General features: G+C 43.8%; 1 protein-coding gene across 13 annotated transcripts in view; it reads left to right on the top strand.

The window, feature by feature from the left end:
- Nucleotides 1-1,231: 1,231 nt before the first annotated feature.
- The window catches only part of ANAPC1 (anaphase promoting complex subunit 1), a 57,450-nt gene continuing 39,771 nt past the window's right edge, over nucleotides 1,232-18,910 (top strand). Inside the window, exons 1-16 of one of the 13 annotated variants that reach the window (XM_083432903.1) lie at nucleotides 1,232-1,416; nucleotides 2,971-3,207; nucleotides 4,069-4,230; nucleotides 5,561-5,612; nucleotides 5,897-6,000; nucleotides 6,742-6,824; nucleotides 7,806-7,867; nucleotides 9,024-9,169; nucleotides 11,851-12,071; nucleotides 13,306-13,512; nucleotides 14,847-14,942; nucleotides 16,062-16,152; nucleotides 16,264-16,333; nucleotides 16,764-16,897; nucleotides 17,629-17,766; nucleotides 18,479-18,539. In XM_083432903.1, the coding sequence (XP_083289029.1) occupies nucleotides 2,995-3,207; nucleotides 4,069-4,230; nucleotides 5,561-5,612; nucleotides 5,897-6,000; nucleotides 6,742-6,824; nucleotides 7,806-7,867; nucleotides 9,024-9,169; nucleotides 11,851-12,071; nucleotides 13,306-13,512; nucleotides 14,847-14,942; nucleotides 16,062-16,152; nucleotides 16,264-16,333; nucleotides 16,764-16,897; nucleotides 17,629-17,766; nucleotides 18,479-18,539 (1,840 nt within the window). In that variant the 5' untranslated portion in view covers nucleotides 1,232-1,416; nucleotides 2,971-2,994. Of the gene's footprint in view, nucleotides 1,417-2,970; nucleotides 3,208-4,068; nucleotides 4,231-5,560; nucleotides 5,613-5,896; nucleotides 6,001-6,741; nucleotides 6,825-7,805; nucleotides 7,880-9,020; nucleotides 9,170-11,850; nucleotides 12,072-13,305; nucleotides 13,513-14,846; nucleotides 14,943-16,061; nucleotides 16,153-16,263; nucleotides 16,334-16,759; nucleotides 16,898-17,625; nucleotides 17,767-18,478; nucleotides 18,540-18,910 lie in introns of all 13 variants that reach the window. The other 12 variants (XM_083432902.1, XM_083432901.1, XM_083432911.1 and 9 more) reach the window with 12 other exon arrangements.

The following is an 18,910-nucleotide window of genomic DNA, read 5'->3' as shown; positions in this document are numbered from 1 at the left end:
ATTTTCATGGACAACGAAGGCACATATAACCTGTTTGCAGTTCCTAGAATCCTATGGGTCAGTTACATTTGGTGTGATAGACACTGCTGAATCAGCATAGTAGGACTGAGAAATGGTTGGTGGGACAGGAGTGTGTGTGTGTGTGTGTGTGTGTGTGCGACCCCCTCCCTCTGATTGCCATAGAAATTGCAGATATGTTCTCTGTGTCCCCTTTAATTGTTTGTGCAATTTCTAGGCTACACTCATCAACCACAGGCTTATGGGCTATGTGCAACGAGACCACTGAAATACACACCATGCAATCTATAAAACTGCCCCAATACAAATCCCTGGCTGTTCCTAGTCGCTTTGATCCCTATTCTCTCCCCCCACCCCGCTTTGCATTGTTTTGCACAGCTGATCTGATGAAGCTCATCTGACAGCAGCAAGAAACAAAGTATTTAGTCCTTAGATTCAGGTAGGTAGCCGTGTTGGTCTGATGCAGTCGAAATAAAAATAAAATAAAAAATTGTCCCATAGCACCTTATAGACCAACTAAGTTTGCTCTGGTATACGGCAAGAGTATTGTTAGCCCAGAAATGGAAACAAGAAGAAATTCCGACGAAAGAAGAATGGCAGACGAAATTAATGGACTGTGCAGAAATGGGGCAAAATGACAGGAAGGATTCGAAACCTGCGGGACCAGAGATTTACAGAAGATTGGAAGAAGTATATGAATTATTTGAAGAGCAACTGTAATCAACAAATTACGCTAGTAGGGCTACAAGACGTTTTGTAAGGAGAAATATACGAAGTGTTACAAAGTAGAAAAAGATAGAGATATTGGTTATGAGTTTGAAATGTAATAGGGAAGATAAGAATTGCATACTGAGAGATTAGATTGGAAAATTTTCAGACAGGATTGATGGAAGTCAAAAATGTGAATAAGATGTAAAAGTATGTTTAGTTACTGTTTAAAATAATATATTAAAAAACTAATAAAAATAATATATTTAAAAAAAAGTTTGTTCTGGTATAAGCTTTCGTGTGCATGCACATTTCTCTACAAGGAAATTTCTGGACAATTTTTTATTATTTTTATTTAGTCACTGGTCCTCGTGCCCTCTCCAGGGACTGTTGCCCTGCCCTGCCCTCTCTTTGCTGCCCTAGCAGCTGGGGAAACCCCCAACGCCACCAACCCCCCACTCCCGCGCTTCTCCCCCCCTGGCCAGTTTGCGGCGTCCCCCGCGCTAGTCCCGCCCTCGGCCTTCCGCGCGGGCGGTGCTGGGAGTCCCAAGATGGCGGCGCCCGTCTGAGAGAACTTCGGAGGGAGACCGCGCCGCCTGCCCGCCCGCCCGCCGCTACCCAGGCAAGAGACACCGGGAGGAGCCGCTGGAGCCCGGCCCGCAGCCGACCGCGCTTTCCTGTGTCACTCAGGTTCGTCAGCCAGTTGTTGGTGCCCCCCCGGCAGCCCAGCCTCTCCTGCCTCCCTTGGACCCGTTACCCATCCCTTCCCGCGGCTCGCTTCCTTCGGCGCGGAATCGGGGCTCCGTATCGCGCGCGCATCTGCATCCCCGCCGCGCGCTCGAGGCGCGTGCCCTGCGCGCGTGAGGAAGCCGCCGGGCTGACATGGCTCTCCTCCCGGGCAAAGAGGTGTGCGGGGTTGCAGCCTCGCCCGTCTCATCGATCCCGGAGGAGGGCAGGGTGATTTTTCCATGCCCTAATAATAATGATAATAATTGTCCATGACCTAATAATAATAATCCATGTCCTAATAATAATAATAATCCATGACCTAATAATAATTGTCCATGTCCTGATAATAACAACAATAATTTAAATATTGGCTATATTGTGGTTGTTATTGCTATTGCTTTTATTATCATTCAGTTTTTATACTGCCCTTCATCTTGAGATTGCAAGCTGTGTGTGTGTGTTTTACAATTTTAAAAAATGCATACCGTAATAACAATAAAAAAGCAATCGCTTTGGTGGAGAAAAGCACCCCAGTGACCTGTGTTTTCTTTCTTTTCCAATTGGGGTTTCCAGTTTTCTTCTTGCCAGGGCTCCTCAAGCAAGATGTATGGAAAAGGGGGGGGGGGGGAGGCACAAGTGTCAAGCTTATTGGGTTTGCACACGGCAACAACAACCCTGTGTGAGGACAGGGATATTCGTAAAAAGCATAAGAAACACCAAAGCCTGCCTTGGGAGTAAGTGCTGTTGAGTTCAGTTGGACTTCCAATTGTAAACACATAAGAGGATGTGCACTGTGAATTTTGTTGAGTTGGGTTCCCCAAATAACCACAAGATTATTATTATTTTTTATGTTGCCCATTCATCATATGTCCAAAGGACAAGATACACACCAAGTGGTGTGTTATTCCAAGGATCCTCTTCCTTGGATGTTTTTAAGCAGAGGTTGGATAGCTGCCTGTGATGTAAGCGTCAGTTGAGGTTCCTGCAACTCTACAATTCTATGAGGAATGTGTAACCTAGAACATATGCTTGGAGTCAGTGCTTAACTTAGGCTGCACTCCTAACCTCAGTTGCTTAGGAGTGAGCTTATTGAAGTCCGTAGGATTTATTTCTAAGGATACATGGTAAGGACTGTGCAGTTGGTTACTCTGTCAACCATAAGATACTCCTTTAATACACAGCATCTGTTACAAGTCAGTTCACTTCCATTACAAAAGCTTGCTCCAGTTGATTCAAGCATTTTCAGTGTAGGTTGATAATTTTCAGTGCAATAAAAGGGCCAATTTGGATGTCTGGGCTGAACGATGAGGGTGGAGACAATTCTTCAGGTATACAGGGCGCTTCTATCACAATATGAGTACCGGCACCTTTATTTATTTTTTAAACCAAAGAAGCACTGGTGATGCTAATGACAAATGAGGGCAGCCAAACGAATAAGGGAGAGTCGAAGTATTGCGCATGCTGAAAAAGTCACACTTGAAACCACCTCTGCTTCTATATTGGGTCTTTCTTCAGAAATAATGTTGATATTTGGAACTCATGTCGAACATCTATGAAGAGAGGGTAATGATGATTGCAGCAGGGGATTTGCAGGAGTTTGTCCCTTTTGGCCGTGACCACTGCAAGCACCACCCGAATGCGCTGAACCTGCAACTTCGGCAGCTGCAACCAGCCTCAGAACTTTGGTCGTCGGACGGAGCGGCTGGTTTGGTGGGATCCCTTCAGGAAGTTACGATCCACGAGAAACACAAGGTAGAGCTGCCTTTGGCGTCAGTATTTAAACCAGACAAAGCATATGTGCCAATGTGCTGTTGGAATAGCTCTGTTGGTTGAGAATGAGGCTCTTAATCTACGGGTTGAGGGTTCGAGTTCCAGGTTGGGCAAAGGATTCCTACATTGCAGGAGGTTGGACTGGTGGTCCCTGCTAGTTCTATGGTTCTGAATCAAAATGATCAGCCGGTGAGGAAGGGAAGAGGAGAAGACGTGATCGGAAAATACAATGGCCTGTTAAAATAGTTTCTAAGTCATAGGAATAGGTGGTACACATTTTGATATTTTATTGATGAGTGAACACTCAAGGAACATTAATAACATGAACAGATAGGTCAGGGGTCAGCAAACTTTTTCAGCAGGGGGCCAGTCCACTGTCCCTCAGACCTTGTGGAGGGCCGGACTATATTTTTTTTTTGGGGGGGGGGGAGAAGAACAAATTCCTGTGCCCCTCAAATGACCCAGAGATGCATTTTAAATAAAAGTGCACATTCTACTCATGTAAAAACACTAGGCAGGCCCCACAAATAACCCAGAGATGCATTTTAAATAAAAGGACGCATTCTACTGAGCCAAGTTACAGGGAACCAGGCAGAGGGCCTTCTCGGTGGTGGCACCCGCCCTGTGGATCACTCACCAGATGTCAAAGAGAAATGCTCCTTCTGGCCATGCAAATTGAAATGTGTTCAACTTTTACTGATCAGGGCAAGATCGGCCTAATGCAACTACAGCTAGCTAGGGCCATTCTCTGTTCCCTACTAGATAGTCTTTGAAAAATAATCACACCAATAAGCATAATACGCAGCATTTGCTAATATTTCTTATTCATTTCCCCCCTTTCAGGAAAGTTGGCAGCTAAGGAAGGGCATTAGTGATGTTGGTGAAGAAGTCGAGTACGATGAAGAGCTTTACGTGGCCGGCAATATGGTCATTTGGAGCAGAGGGAGTAAAAGCCAAGCTTCTGCAGTTTACAAAGCGTTTACGGTGGACAGCCCTGTTTTGCAGGTATGGAAACTGGCATGGTTTAGCTTGTTTAGCTGCAAGTTGCATATGAAACCGAGGCCAGAATTATCCTTGCACTTGCTTAGGAGAAAGCCTTGTGGGGGATCTTGTCGGAATCTCCATTTGACCGAGCTGATAAAGCTTATCCTCCAACATTAATTAATGACCTGAGCCTTTGATGAGGCCTCAGGCACATTCCCGTTCAGCAGAGTTTCCAGCACAGGGAAGTGATGAGATTTATGGCTACATGGCTAAAGAGTTTTATTTCTCGCTATGCAGACAGCAAAGAAAAATACATCCTCTCTCTATGAAAGCAGAGAGCAACTGAAAGGAACAAAGGAACAGGAAACCACTAACATCACATCCGTCTCTCGTCTTCTGTGAGACTTCCAACAGCCTGGAAGCCCAGGAATGTAAACAGCCGTGTGACTCTAAGCAGCTGCACAGTGGCAAACAGAAACTAACAGATCAGTGGCGCAGACGACCAGTCAGATATGCAGGAGTTCGGGTTGTGTGGTCTTTTTATATAAGCAAGCAGCAACATAGGAAGCAGCCTTATACCACGTCAGGTCCATCTGCATCAATATTGTCTGCTCTGAACGGCAGCAGCTCTTCAGGGTTTCAGGCAGGAGTCTCTCCCAGCACTACTTGGATGGGGAGAGAATAATATGATGGGGGCAGAGAGGAGCATTTTTATTGTATACTCATTAGTATAGTTAGGATTATAAAATGTTTTCTGAATCCCGTCAGGAATAAGGCGGGGTAGGAGAATGAAAAATGAATGGAGATTGTGACTTAGGTGAAAAGAGTGTATTACACAGGAAATGCTCTGGTGTGTGGATTGTGTCATTTTGCCAGTATTGCCTGGTGTGGTATTATATTTGCGGAAATAATTCTTCTCTTACTTTTTAAAAAAAATGTTTTTGTTGTCCTGACTCAGATGTGTTATGTATTTATTGTAACCCACCTTCGGATAATTAAAAGAGGAAGGTCTGGCTATATATTGAAGGAAGTAAATGAAATAAAATAAGCACAGGCACTTGCAGATGGAGTTTGCAAATAGTAAATGCAAGTGGAATTTCCATGGTTTCTGCCTGAAATGGCTGCCCCCGACCAGCAAAACGCAAATGAAGACGTGGGCAAACTCTGGCTGTTCAGATATCTGAATCAGCTGTTCGTGTAGTGAGTTTTGGTATAATTCTTTGTGTTAAGTAACACTTAAATTTATTTGTGTTAAATAATATCAGTTAGATAACTGAGATTTCAAATAATGAGCTTTCCGATAGCCAGACCTGGTTTACTCTTCCTGCTGAATATTTTTATTTTGTTTCAGGCATTGTGGTGTGATTTCTCTATACCCAAGGATAAGTCTGACAAAACGGAAGGTACGTTTCATTTTTATTATGCTTCATTTGGAAGTCTGGAAATGATTAACTTTCTTTTTAAATACGTATGCCTCACTTTCCCCTCCACACGAGTTGCTTAAAATCTGCTTGCAGGCACAAACATGAGAAACAATAGTAATCAATAATCCAGCTTGAAATGCACCATCTGTTGCAATATGCTATAGTTCCCCCAAAACCAAGTTTGTGAAATACAGTCTGGTTTTGGGAGAAGGGTAGCTGAATGGAAGGTTATTAAATTATGCTTATTTGTTCCCCAATTTCAGATAGCACCGAAGTAGTAGAAAAGTGTATCTGTATATTACAGAGCTCTTGCATAAATATCCACAGCATTGAAGGAAAGGATCACATTGCTTCTTTGCCCTTTCAGGTAAGCGTATGTGAAAACCAAATTCAGAAATCGGGAAGAGTTGCTGTGCTCACTAAGCCTGACCTCCTGAGCTGTCTTATTTCTTTGAATAAAGAGTTGCCGTATTTTTCGCTCTGTAAGATGCACCAGACCATAAGATGCACCTAGTTTTTGGAGGAGGCAAACAAGAAAAAAAATATTCTGAATCCCAGAAGAGGGATTGCTGTGCAGCGAAAGCAGGGATCCCTCTTGCTGTTCTGGCTTCTGGGATAGCTGCGCAGCCTGCATTCGCTCCAGAAGACGCACACACATTTCCCCTTTTTAGGAGGGAAAAAGTGAGTCTTATAGAGCAAAAAATGCGGTAATTTAACAGATGCCGTGTGAGTTATTGTTGACTTGCCCCCGGCACCTGCCCCTGACATCCTTGCAGGGAAGTAAGAAGCATTATCCGAGTTCAAGGACATATTCCAGCCAGGCAAAAAAGAAGGGGGAAAAGCAGGACTGGCGAAGGGCATGGCTTGTGGGGTGGGGGTGGGCGGCTTGGGGACAGTCCCGAGAGAGAGAGAGAGGTCTGGAGGGCTGTATTTGACCCTTGGTTCCCCACCCATGTTAAAAACAAAGCAGAAATCATTTGTGTCCTGGTACCTAAAGCCTTGACATTATTTGCCAGCTAGCTGAAAATCAGAAGCTTTCAAATATCACGGATATAAACATGTGAATAATGTTTTTTAAAATATAACTTTTTAATATATATATATATAGGTAGCCAATGTCTGGCCAACAAAATATGGCTTGCTGTTTGAACGTAGCAGTTCTTCGCACGAAGTGCCTCTTAGCCCAGCCAGGTAATTAGACTTTATTGATTCTTGACTGCATGGTAAGAAGATGGTCCAGTGTCCTTAGTATATGTGACGGCCCACACATTCTGTGGCTCTTTAACTTCATTCCTTGGCATGTCTCTTGGCAGGATAATTCTGTGGCTAACAGAGTGGATAAAAATCTCATGAGATTTTCCTTTTAATCTGATTTTAATTTGTAAATTTTCCAAGTTATGCTAAATGTGCCTTTGAAAATAAACTGACTTAAAAAACATGCAGGCACCTTTGCAGCCGATTGGTATTAATTTAAAGTACATACAAATGTGTCAGTCACTTAACAGAAAAGCCCCAAAAGCACACACAGGTGTTTGGACAGCATGAATATATGCAAGAACCAGGTTTTTTGTGTGACTATGCCGTGCCTCATCCTGGAAGTTTAACCAGTATCAGTTCGAAGAGTGCAAAGCACAACATGATATTAGTAGGGCTGCTCTGTTCTGTATATTCTGAGATATAATGTCACACAGTTTGTTTCTTTACCTATCTTGCTTTTTTGGAGTTACATTTCAAAGTTTTAAATTGAAAATAATTTAAAAGCATAAACCAACTTAAAAACAATTTCTGAATGTGATCCTAACATATTAAAGTCCACACATACAGGCTGTATTCAGATGTCATATTCTCTGATCTTCCCAGTTGTAGTTTGGAGGACTGGGAAAGAGCGTGTCTCCTTCCTGCCTCCCCTTATGTTCCCAGCTTCAGGGGACACTTCCTGGTTTGCCAAACTACAGTCTGCTGTTATATGCAAACCTTCTGTTATTTACCAGCTCACGATACATTTAGGATGCTGTACTGAGTTAAGTCTGTAATCCTAACCATGTCTACTCAGAAGTAAGCACCATTGAATTCAGTGGCGCTTACTCCCAGGTAAATCAGGTTAGGAGTGCTTTAGTTGCTGCTCTCCGTTTTGCCTGCAGTGCTTAATATTCTGTCCCACTTTCTTTTCAGAGAACCTTTGCCCACCATGTTCAGCATGCTGCATCCGTTAGATGAAATAACACCAATGGTTTGTAAGTCAGCAGGTAAAATATGTAATTCTTAAAAACAAGGAGGAAAAACAAGTCCAGCTGAGCAGTATTCGGAGATGCTTGACTAATGTTTTGCTGGTCCCTGCTTTTGGTGACATTTAGGAATTTGGAACACTAATTTCTTCATTGATTGAACATTTTTTTGCTCTGCTGTTTAGGAGAACCAAGCTTGCAGAGCAGCAAAAATCTTTCTAAGTCTTACAATCAAAAAGTCAGGGCACAAGAGGTAAAGGGATTGGGAGGGAGGAGGAAAAAGCAAACCAACCTGGGCACTAATTATTAGTTATAAAATTTAGCAGGTCGTGGAAATAGATTAAAGTGCAGGGGAAATCCTGGCACTTTCTCTTTCTCTGGAGGCCTCAATTATAGTATTTGGTAGCTGAAGCAAGGACTTCAAGTGATTGATTGATTGATTGATTGAGGAGACCAAAATAAAAAAAACCAACACCTTTGAGTGTTTATCTTAGTAAAAGACATTTTGCTGAATACGTTTCAACTCTCTGTTGCATTAATGGTAGTAGAATTAGAAAATTAAAGGGGGGGGTACCCCTAACAAGCACGCACAGGAGAAATACTTTCATACTTTCCAAGGGGTCAGGACAAAAGACATTGATTATATTTATAAACTACCCTTTTATACCATTTTATTAAATGTTACAATAAAATGTATATGCAACTATCTTACAGTGCTGAGCTTGTGAACGTTTCAGGAAAACGTCGCTGTGAATAAATTCAAGAGGTTCATTCTGCCCTCTCTAAATTTTAAAATAATCCATATTGGGAATGCCAGGAAGAGGTTTTTGTAATTAGCCTTCTGCTGAAATGTGCTCATTCATTTTGTTATTATTAGGACTTGTTTCTCATCCTCTAAAATGCAGGTGACTTACTGTACCTTAATAGGTTTTTTTTAATGTTGAAATAGATAGATAAGTCTCCAAAGCTGAAAATAACCCAAGCAAAGGCATATTACTACGGCCCCACAAGGCCCCACATTAGTTCTGCACCACCACACACCTGCCTTTGCTGCCATTTCCTTGTTGCCAATGTTTACGATGGTGTGTCATGTTGTTTTTGAACTATGTCTCCTGCCTGGCCTTTTCTCTTAGGTGGCTAACCTGACTTTTCTCCCGCTTAGCAGGTTTGTTTGGCTCTGCCAGAGTACAGTACGTTGCTGACTATTCGATGAGAATTGTTTTCCTCAACGCTGAGCCTTCCATCCTAATGACGTACGATGCCACTCAGAGTGTGCATACCATCTGGGCGCTTCGTCGAGTAAAAGCAGAGGTAAGGAGCCAAGCGCAGGATCCATGTGGAAATGTTAAAAACTAGGAGGCTCTGCTGCCTTGATCCAGTTCCAATACCTCATCCCACCCCAATGACTGCTCTGAAGTAAGGAGAAAAACCTGGGGGGGGGGGGGGAATCTGTGCTGCCACTGCTGTGAGAGATGGGATGTCTCTGTATGCTAGTTGCTCAAAATCATAAGTCGTGGCACTCAGGTCCTGCATGGAGGCTTCCCATAGGCATCTGTTTGCCCACTATAAGAGCCAGGTGGGTTATAGGGAAGCAAAGATCACCAGATTCTTCAACATCAGCTTCGTTGGACTGGTCATGTTGTGCGGATACCCGATTATCGTCTTCCAAAGCAACTGCTCTATTCCGAACTTTAAAATGGAAAGTGTAATGCTGGTGGCCAACAAAAGAGGTTTAAAGACTTTCTCAAGGCAAATCTTTAAAAATGTAGTACAGTGGTGCCCCGCAAGACGAATGCCTCGCAAGATGGAAAACCCGCTAGACGAAAGGGTTTTCCGTTTTTCGATGCGCTTCGTAGGACGGATTTCCCTATGGGCTTGCTTCAAAAGACGAAAATGTCTTGCGAGTCTTGAGATTTTTTTCCGCTCCCCACCCCCTTTTTCTAAGCCGCTAAACCGCTAATAGCCTTTTAGCAGCTAAGCCGCTAAGCCGCTAAGCCTTTAATAGCCGCTAAACTGCTAATAGCGCTAAGCCGCTAATAGGGTTGCTTCGCAAGACGAAAAAACCGCTAGACGAAGAGACTCGCGGAACGAATTAATTTCGTCTTGCGAGGCACCACTGTATAATCACCAGTACTGTAACTGGGAAACACTGGCCTGTGAGCGCTCCAATTGGAGAACAGCCTTTACCAAAGGCTTTGAAGACACTCAAACTCGGGACGAAAGGGAGAAGCGCGCGAAGAGGAATGCAGCTTGGCAAACGCTCACTGTGATCAAATTCCGCCCGGAAACCTATGTCCCCACTGTGGAAGGGCATGTGGATCCAGAATTGGCCTCCACAGTCACTCACGGACTCACTGTTAAGGCTGTTTTCATGGAAGACAATCTTACTCAGCTATGAGTGATCACCAAAGAAGAAGAAGGAGAAGAAGAAGAAGGGTTATATGGACCTTTGGCTGGATCCAGTAGGGTTCTTCTTATGTTTTTTATGATCCTGAACCTCGCCTCTCCTCGTTTAGTTGGCCCCTTAAACTTTGGATACATTTCATGTGACGGAGCCTGGATAGCTCAGTGGGTTAGAGCGTGGTGCTGGTAACACCAAGGTTGCAGGTTCGATCCCTGTATGGGTCAGTTGCATCTTCCTGCATTGCAGGGGGTTGGGCTCTTCAGGGTCCCTTCCAACTCTATAATTCTGATTCTATGTTTTAAAATTAAAATTAAAGAACCTTTTAATGAGGGTGAAAAAGGAGAGCGTGAAATATGGTCTGAAGCTCAACATCAAAAAAACGAAGATCATGGCCACTGAGCCCGTCACCTCCTGGCAAATAGAAGGGGAAGAAATGGGGGCAGTGAGAGATTTTACTTTCTTGGGCTCCATAGAATCATAGAATCATAGAGTTGGAAGAGACCACAAGGGCCATCGAGTCCAACCCCCTGCCAAGCAGGAAACACCATCAGAGCACTCCTGACATATGGTTGTCAAGCCTCTGCTTAAAGACCTCCAAAGAAGGAGACTCCACCACACTCCTTGGCAGCAAATTCCACTGTCGAACAGCTCTTACTGTCAGGAAGTTCTTCCTAATGTTTAGGTGGAATCTTCTTTCTTGTAGTTTGGATCCATTGCTCCGTGTCCGCTTCTCTGGAGCAGCAGAAAACAACCTTTCTCCCTCCTCTATGTGACATCCTTTTATATATTTGAACATGGCTATCATATCCCCCCTTAACCTCCTCTTCTCCAGGCTAAACATGCCCAGCTCCCTTAGCCGTTCCTCATAAGGCATCGTTTCCAGGCCTTTGACCAGGCCTTTGACCATGATCGCTGCAGATGGTGACAGCAGCCATGAAATTAAAAGACGCCTGCTTCTTGGGAGAAAAGCAATGACAAACCTAGACAGCATCTTAAAAAGCAGAGACATCACCTTGCCAACAAAGGTCCATATAGTTAAAGCTATGGTTTTCCCAGTAGTGATGTATGGAAGTGAGAGCTGGACCATAAAGAAGGCTGAAGGCCGAAGGAGTGATGTTTTTGAATTATGGTGCTGGAGGAGACTCTTGAGAATCCCATGGCCTGCAAGAAGATCAAACCTCTCCATTCTGAAGGAAATCAGCCCTGAGTGCTCACTGGAAGGACAGATCCTGAAGCTGAGGCTCCAATACTTTGGCCACCTCATGAGAATAGAAGACTCCCTGGAAAAGACCCTGATGTTGGGAAAGATGGGGGGGCACAAGGAGAAGGGGACAACAGAGGACGAGATGGTTGGACAGTGTTCTCAAAGCTCCCAGCATGAGTTTGACCAAATGCGGGAGGCAGTGGAAGACAGGAGTGCCTGGTGTGCTCTGTTCCATAGGGTCACGAAGAGTCGGAAACGACTAAACATCTAAAGAACAACAAAATGTTTTAAAATTAGATCTGTACTTCAAGATATCCTGTTATGTAAAAGCTATGCAGTTCCGAACAACAAAAGCCGATTCTTTTGTTTTGCTCTTCTCTGCAGGAGCAAAGCGCTGTCTTGAAATTCTCCGAGCAGGTGGGGACCCCTCAGTATGCGGCCGCTAGCAGCTCCTTCACAGTCCACCTTCGGAGCCTGTCTAAGGGCGACTCGCCCGTGGCTTCCCCGTTCCAGAACTATTCCTCTATTCACAGTCAGAGCAGGTCAGCATCGTCCCCCAGCATTCACTCCCGATCACCCTCCATATCCAACATGGCAGCTCTAAGGTAGGCTGGTAAGCTTTGGTTGTCGATTTGCAAAGAACTATATGGGGGAACCATGCATGCTACAAGTCCTGGCTTACTGAAATCTTCTGCGGGTGGTTGCAGCTTCGGACTCCAGCCTTAAAGGGTTGTGGAGGCCGAGCTCCCGTGTGTTGGGATCATATCTTCCATAAGCTGAAATGCATTTGCTGCTCTTCAGCTTCCCTAGCAGATTTTAGCCTCTCAGATCTTGTTGGGTCAGCAACCTTTCTCTCCCACCGGGGCAAATTAAGAATCTCAGGGGGTATTCAGCTAACTTGGCCTTATTCATGCGAAGATTAGCATGAGTGCAATGGAACTTCCCCATGCACGCCCTGCACCCTTCCCGAATCTGGTCTGGAGAGTTTGGGGGAATCCCTCGAGCAGATTTAGGGGGCAGTTGGGTGGAGGAGAGGTTTGGAGAATCCCATTCTGCTAGCAGTAATCCTTGCGCTAATGGGACCCTGCCTTAGTGCTGTGTTGAACACAACCCCCATTTTCACCCTTCCTACATTATGAAACTGTGATAGGGACGTTGCAGTTTCCACATTCCACATTTTGGAAACGCTGCTGTAGAGGTTCCCTGCCCCCTTGGAACGTTAATCGCCTTGTCAATTCCTGGCCAGCTGCAAAGAACATTACCTTAAGAAATATTTCTGTGCTGGCTGTAGGGAGTTGTAATGCAAAACACTGGGAGTTGGTGAAGGCTTAGATTGTATTCTCCTTGGTGTTAGGGGCCTATTGCTTCCTTCTTGCAGTGCTACACAGCCACATTCATACATTCCAATAAAACCTGTTGCCTGTAGTTCTAATTATAGTCCTTAAACGGGATCCTAAGAGCCTGCTTCCATCACCCCAAGTGCAAGTTTCAAGCAGTTCCGTACAAACTTAAGGACTGCGTCAGTTTTCCATCCAGGCTGCAGTCTCTTACACCATGTTGGAAGCCGCTGTGGCTGCCACACAGCTTTTTGGATCCCCTTGCTCAGTGTGGAAAGTGAGGCCAGTAATTTTTTTAATCTCCATATCATACATGCTGGTGCCTGCTGAAAGATAACCGCTTTCCAGAAGCCCATGAGTTCATAGTTGAAGATCTGAAGTGGAGAATTAAAACATAGACCTCCTTCTCTCTTGGAAGTGTGAGCACCTTGGCTTTCTGGTGGAAAAAAAGGGGCATTGGACATGTAACTCATCACTGGGGAAAATGGTTTTCTTTTCACAGCCGATCTCACTCCCCGGCCTTAGGGGTGCATTCGTTCTCAGGAGTGCAGAGATTCAACTTCTCCAACCATGCACAGTCTCCCAGGAGGCACAGTGCCGGCCATTCTCCAAACAGTGCGATGGACTCGTTCTTCGCCCCGGAAACGGAACTCATTGTTCCAGAGCTTTGCATAGACCATCTATGGACAGAGGCCTTCACAACCACAAGGTTTGGACACTTCAGTCATACCTCATGTTATGTTTGTTTCAGGTTGAGCGTTTTCAGGTTGCGACCCGGAAGTACTGGAAAGGGTTACTTCTGGGTTTTGCCGCTCGCACATGCGCAGACGCTCAAAATGACGTCATGCGCAGAAGCAGTGAATCACGACCAACAGATGCGGGTTGCGTTCTACTCATGTTGCAAATGGGGCTCCAGAACGGATCCCGTTTGCAACCAGAGGTACCACTGTAATCCTATCTCTTCAGCAAGGGGTCTCAACAGCAGGGGGGATGCTTTTTCTTGAATGGGGTGTTTTATTGTTTATAAAGTTTGGAGAAGAGAATAGCATTGCATGTATGTGTCTGAACTGATGTGCCTGTCTGCCGGTAAAAGCAGAATTAAGAAGCCGAGCGCGGTATCCACCCGGAAATGTTTAAAATTAGGAGGTGAGGCTGCCTTGATCCAGTTCTGTGCCTCATCCCACCCCCTTGGGGAGAGCTGTTCTGCCACTGCTCCCAGAGGCGGAATGCCTCTCTATATGTTAGTTGCTCGAAAGCACACATGGTTGGGTGGGGGGCGGGGTGCTATTGCTGGGGTCAAGCAAGATTCATAAAGGAGGATCTCATGTCATATTTTAAGTTATGTCAACGTTTTATTTATTTTAGAGTATTTGTACCCCGCTCTTCAGCCAAAAATGTCTCTCAAGAGCGGCTTACATTAAATCAGAACAAGACATTCCCTACCCACAGGCTTACATTATAATAAACAAACAAACAAATTAATAAGAATACAGCACACAAGGGAAAAGGAACAAGGAGGGAAGAGGAAACTCAAAACTCAGGCATCATACTTATGCCATGATCTACCGTAATAAACCAAAGAAAAAGTTCAGATTGACACAAATCTGTTTGCAATAGATATCGGTCACATTCACACTGTACGTTCAAAGCAGTGTGATGTACCATTTTAAGCAGTTATGGGTTTCCCTAAAGTATTCTAAGAACTCTGGTTCATTAAGAGTTGTTGGGGGAGACCCCTGTGAGAGTACTGTGCTTGACCGTATCTCCTATTGTTTTGTTCTCAATGCATTCCATTTCTTTCAGTAGTGCTAGAAGAGTTAGTTTGCTCTGTTAGGAAAGGTTTAGTAAAGCTCATACCCAGATTGCAGACTGCAAAACTCTGATTGTGCAAAGTGGAATCAGAGATGAAATAAAATGGGGAAGATTTTCCTACGCCTAGGATTGCTGTGTTGGGGAAGCATAAAATAATCTACAGTTTAATTTGTAAACTTTATTTGAGTAAGCCTGACTTTATTCTTCTTTTGATTATTTGAATATTGACAGAGAAAAGAATTCTCAAGCTTCCAAAGTATTTATTACGACTGACCTTTGTGGGCAAAAGTTTTTGTGCTACTTAGTGGAGTCCCAGCTTCAGTTACGGTAAGTGCATTTTGAGATGTGACTTTCTCGAATTGTTGTCTAAAACACTGGAAACATAACCAAAAGAGAGCTGAATATTATTGCAAATCCCAGTTTTAGCATTCAGAAAGGGGTCTCATATCATGGTAAATGAGAAATATTACAGACATACGAGAGGCCCCATCAATACTGGCATTCCGCTGGCTCTTGTTTAGGCAAGCTTTCCCCTGAACGTGAACTTCTGATCTTAATGCTTTAACTGCTTTTAAACTGTTTTAATTATCAGCCTTTTTAACTGGCTTGTATGTATTAATTTAGAATGTTTTAATGCTCCGATGAAATGGTTATTGTGTATTTTAATTACTTTGGAATTTTATAATTGATTTTATAGCATAAACTGCTTAGAAGCATTTCGCCATATAAGCAGTATGGCAAATAATAAGCCACTTAATTGTTTACCAAGAATACTTGGTTCCGACTGCTTCTCAGTTTTCATTTCCTATTACTCATCATTTCCATTTGTATGTTGGAGGGTGAAGCAGTTCGCCCTAATGATGGTTTGTCAGTTCAGACATGCAAAAATCATAAAGCGTACCAACCATCATTTTTTATTCTCGTTTATCGTCCAGTTACAAACCATGGCTTGCCGTTTCGGATATCGTATTAAAAAGTTTCATTGACCAAGCTTGGGTTTGGTGACAAAACTGAGTTCTTCTCTAAACGTGGCGCTTCAAGTCAAGCAACAGCATTTACAGTGGTACCTCGGGTTAAGTACTTAATTTGTTCCGGAGGTCCGTTCTTAACCTGAAACTGTTCTTAACCTGAAGCACCACTTTAGCTAATGGGGCCTCCCACTGCCACCGTGCCGCCGGAGCACAATTTCTGTTCTCATCCTGAAGCAAAGTTCTTAACCCGAGGTACTATTTCTGGGTTAGCAGAGTCTGTAACCTGAAGCGTATGTAACCTGAAGCGTATGTAACCCGAGGTACCACTGTATTCATATTTATATACAAAAAGTTAAGCATCAATAGCCTTCCCAGCTGGCAGCCATGATATTCTTTGCAAATTTTTCAGTGCAAAAATAATACTGGAGAGATTTCTTTGTATAAGGTTTTGCTTTTTTCCTCCCCTGGTGTTTAGCTGTGTAAAGTTTCAGCAGAGTAACGACATGTCGCAGTTGATCTTCGGCTCTGTCACCAACATCCCGGCAAAGGATGCAGCTCCAGTGGAAGTAAGTGTGAGACTGTGAAATGTAGAGTGTGCAGACAGGCTTAATGCCACTTGATCGCGTGGGCTCAAATGCCAGCGGATGAATTTCCTCTCTTCCTTTTGGCCTTTACAGAGCATTGACACAATGCTGGTTCTGGAAAGCAATGGAAACTTAGTCCTGTACACCGGAGTGGTTCGGGTAAGTGTTCATTTTATAATATTTATTTCATAAAATTTATATGCTACTCGGTTGCAAACCAAGCAAAAAAACCTCAAAAACGTTTCCTCTAGCTCAGGGTTTCCCAAACAGCTGTTTCTGGACTACAATTCCCATCATCCACTGGTCCTACAAGCTAGGGATGATGGGAGTTGTAGTCCAAAAACAGCTGGAGATCCAAGCTGGGGAAGCCCTGGTCTAGTTTGAGGGTTGGCAACCTTTTAAAGTCCAAGGACTTTGTTTCCTTCTGTGGGGGGAAGCAGCTAGAGGCAAAAGGTGGTTATTTATTACTTACAGCTGAATTCTAGCATTGTATTCGTTGTTAGGCTTGTCTTTTTAGGGATGCTTTGGACTTTAAAAGTTCTCTCACTTGGAACGCTACTTAGCTTCTTCATTTCTCGCCCGTTACAAGGTAGGGAAGGTTTTTATACCTGGTTTGCCAGCTCCGTCACTGACAATGTCGAATCAGATGCCTCGCCCCAGCACCCCTCTGGACAATGCCAATACTCCTTCCAAGCCCTTGAACAAGCACCTCGGACCCTTAGATGAGGTAAGCGACTCTGTGGGTATATAGATCATTGCTGTCACCATTGCCCTGTTTGTGTTTGGACACAGAATGGGACTTGTGGAGAGGACTCTTCAGGGAGAAATGAGGCCCACAAAAGCTGGCACGTAAGAGTCAGGTGGAAGGCTTTAAATGAAAAGTGTGGTTCTTGGCATTCTGCTCAAACACCACAGGTTGCAGACACATGCCCTGGAATTCCCAATTCTAAATCCTAGTTTTGACCCTTTAGAGTGGGCAACGAAGTTAGCTGAAAGCTCACCTTCTCCCACATATACCTGCCTGAACCTTGAGATGCTTTTCAGAAGCCCAGCTCTGGGTGACTTTGCCAAGGGAAAGGAGACTTGTAGCAACTAGGAAAAGGACCTGCTAAGTGGTGGCCCCCTGACGGTGGAATGCCCTCCTCAAAGAGACTTGCTTGCTACTTTCTTTATGGTCTTTTTAGTTCTATGAAGACCTTTTTGTTCTCCCAGGTCTTTAAAAATTGCAATCTTAAGGCAGTGAATGTTAATCCATTGTTTCTGTCTGTTGTGATTTATTTCTGTATTCAATGTATTTAAATATTGTAAACAAACAAACAAATTGTAAGGAAACTGTAGTCACAGCTGTAGATTCATATCTTTCTGAACCTGCTAAAGAAATTTGTTTTGTTTAATCCTGAATTTGGGCTGTTGAGAATAGTGCTAAAAGATTTTAATATTTGCCCCCCTTTTAAGCAGGGTGTGTTGTCCCCTGTTCCAGAGCTGAGGGATTCTTCCAAACTTCAAAATTCCTCTTACATTGATGATTGCACTTTCCAGCAACTTTCAACTTTTATTCATTCTGTGAGAGATCCTGTCCAGAACAGAGTGACTCTGGTAAGTGGTGTTCTGTGGACTGAGAGTTAGCTGACCTCAGTCGAGGCGCAGTGTGGCACAGTAGTTGAAGGGTTTCCAGCTTGGTTCTGGGAAACGCAATTTCAAATCCTTGCTCATCCCTGCATTAATCTAAAACTTAGTCCCAGTGTTTATTAGCTTTGTCTTTCTCTCTCTCTTTCTCATTCTGGGTTTAACAAATAAACTTTCTGGTTCATCATTTGTTAGATCTCCAAACCACAGTTTGCTTGTTGATGAGCAGAAAGAGTGAAACCCTAGTGTTAAGGATCTTTCCTTTCCCCCTTTTTTTATATTCTTCCCTTTGGGGGCCTCTAGCCAAAAGAAAAAGACCATGCTTTTGTATTGTCCATGGGTCTCTTGGTCATGTTAACCGATCACTTTAGTTGAGAGCCAGTGTGGTGTAGTGGTTAAGAGCGGTAGTCTCGTAATCTGGGGAACCGGGTTCGCGTCTCCGCTCCTCCACATGCAGCTGCTGGGTGACCTTGGGCCAGTCACACTTCTTTGAAGTCTCTCAGCCCCACTCACCTCACAGAGTGTTTGTTGTGGGGGAGGAAGGGAAAGGAGAATGTGAGCCGCTTTGAGACTCCTTAAAGGGAGTGAAAGGCGGGATATCAAATCCAAACTCTTCTTCTTCTTCTTCTATGTGAATGGCATATGCTAGATAATTCCCCTGTTGATGTTTTTCTTCTCCCAGGAACTCAGTAGTGGCTCCATGGTCAGAATTACCATCCCAGAAATTGCAACTTCAGAATTAGGTATGATATTGAAGAATAATGCTTTTTTTGTTCTTGCTTGTGAGCTCTCCTTCCCTCCCCCCCCCTTTGTCTTACCAGTGACATAGAATCAGCAAATTAAAATCCAAGCTCTGAACCAGTGTAGACTTAACTTGGATAGGACTCAGAGCATAATTGCTTGACCAATTATCACTTCTGGGTCTCTATGCCATGATTAGGAGAACAAGACCAAGAGAACAAAATTAACCCCTGAGGGCCAAATAACGCTAGAGGGATTTAAAAAAAGCACTGTGAAACACGAGAAGTATTGTTTAAAGGAAATAGAGGGAAAAAAGGTTTAAATAATGACAATATAAATATAAGAAATGCGTAAACCAATAATGACTACGAAA

Source organism: Podarcis tiliguerta (genome assembly GCF_965153285.1).
Source record: "Podarcis tiliguerta genome assembly, chromosome: 3".
Lineage (NCBI taxonomy): Eukaryota > Metazoa > Chordata > Lepidosauria > Squamata > Lacertidae > Podarcis > Podarcis tiliguerta.
Note: the sequence above shows the minus strand (reverse complement) of the source record. Positions and strands in the feature narration are given on the sequence as shown.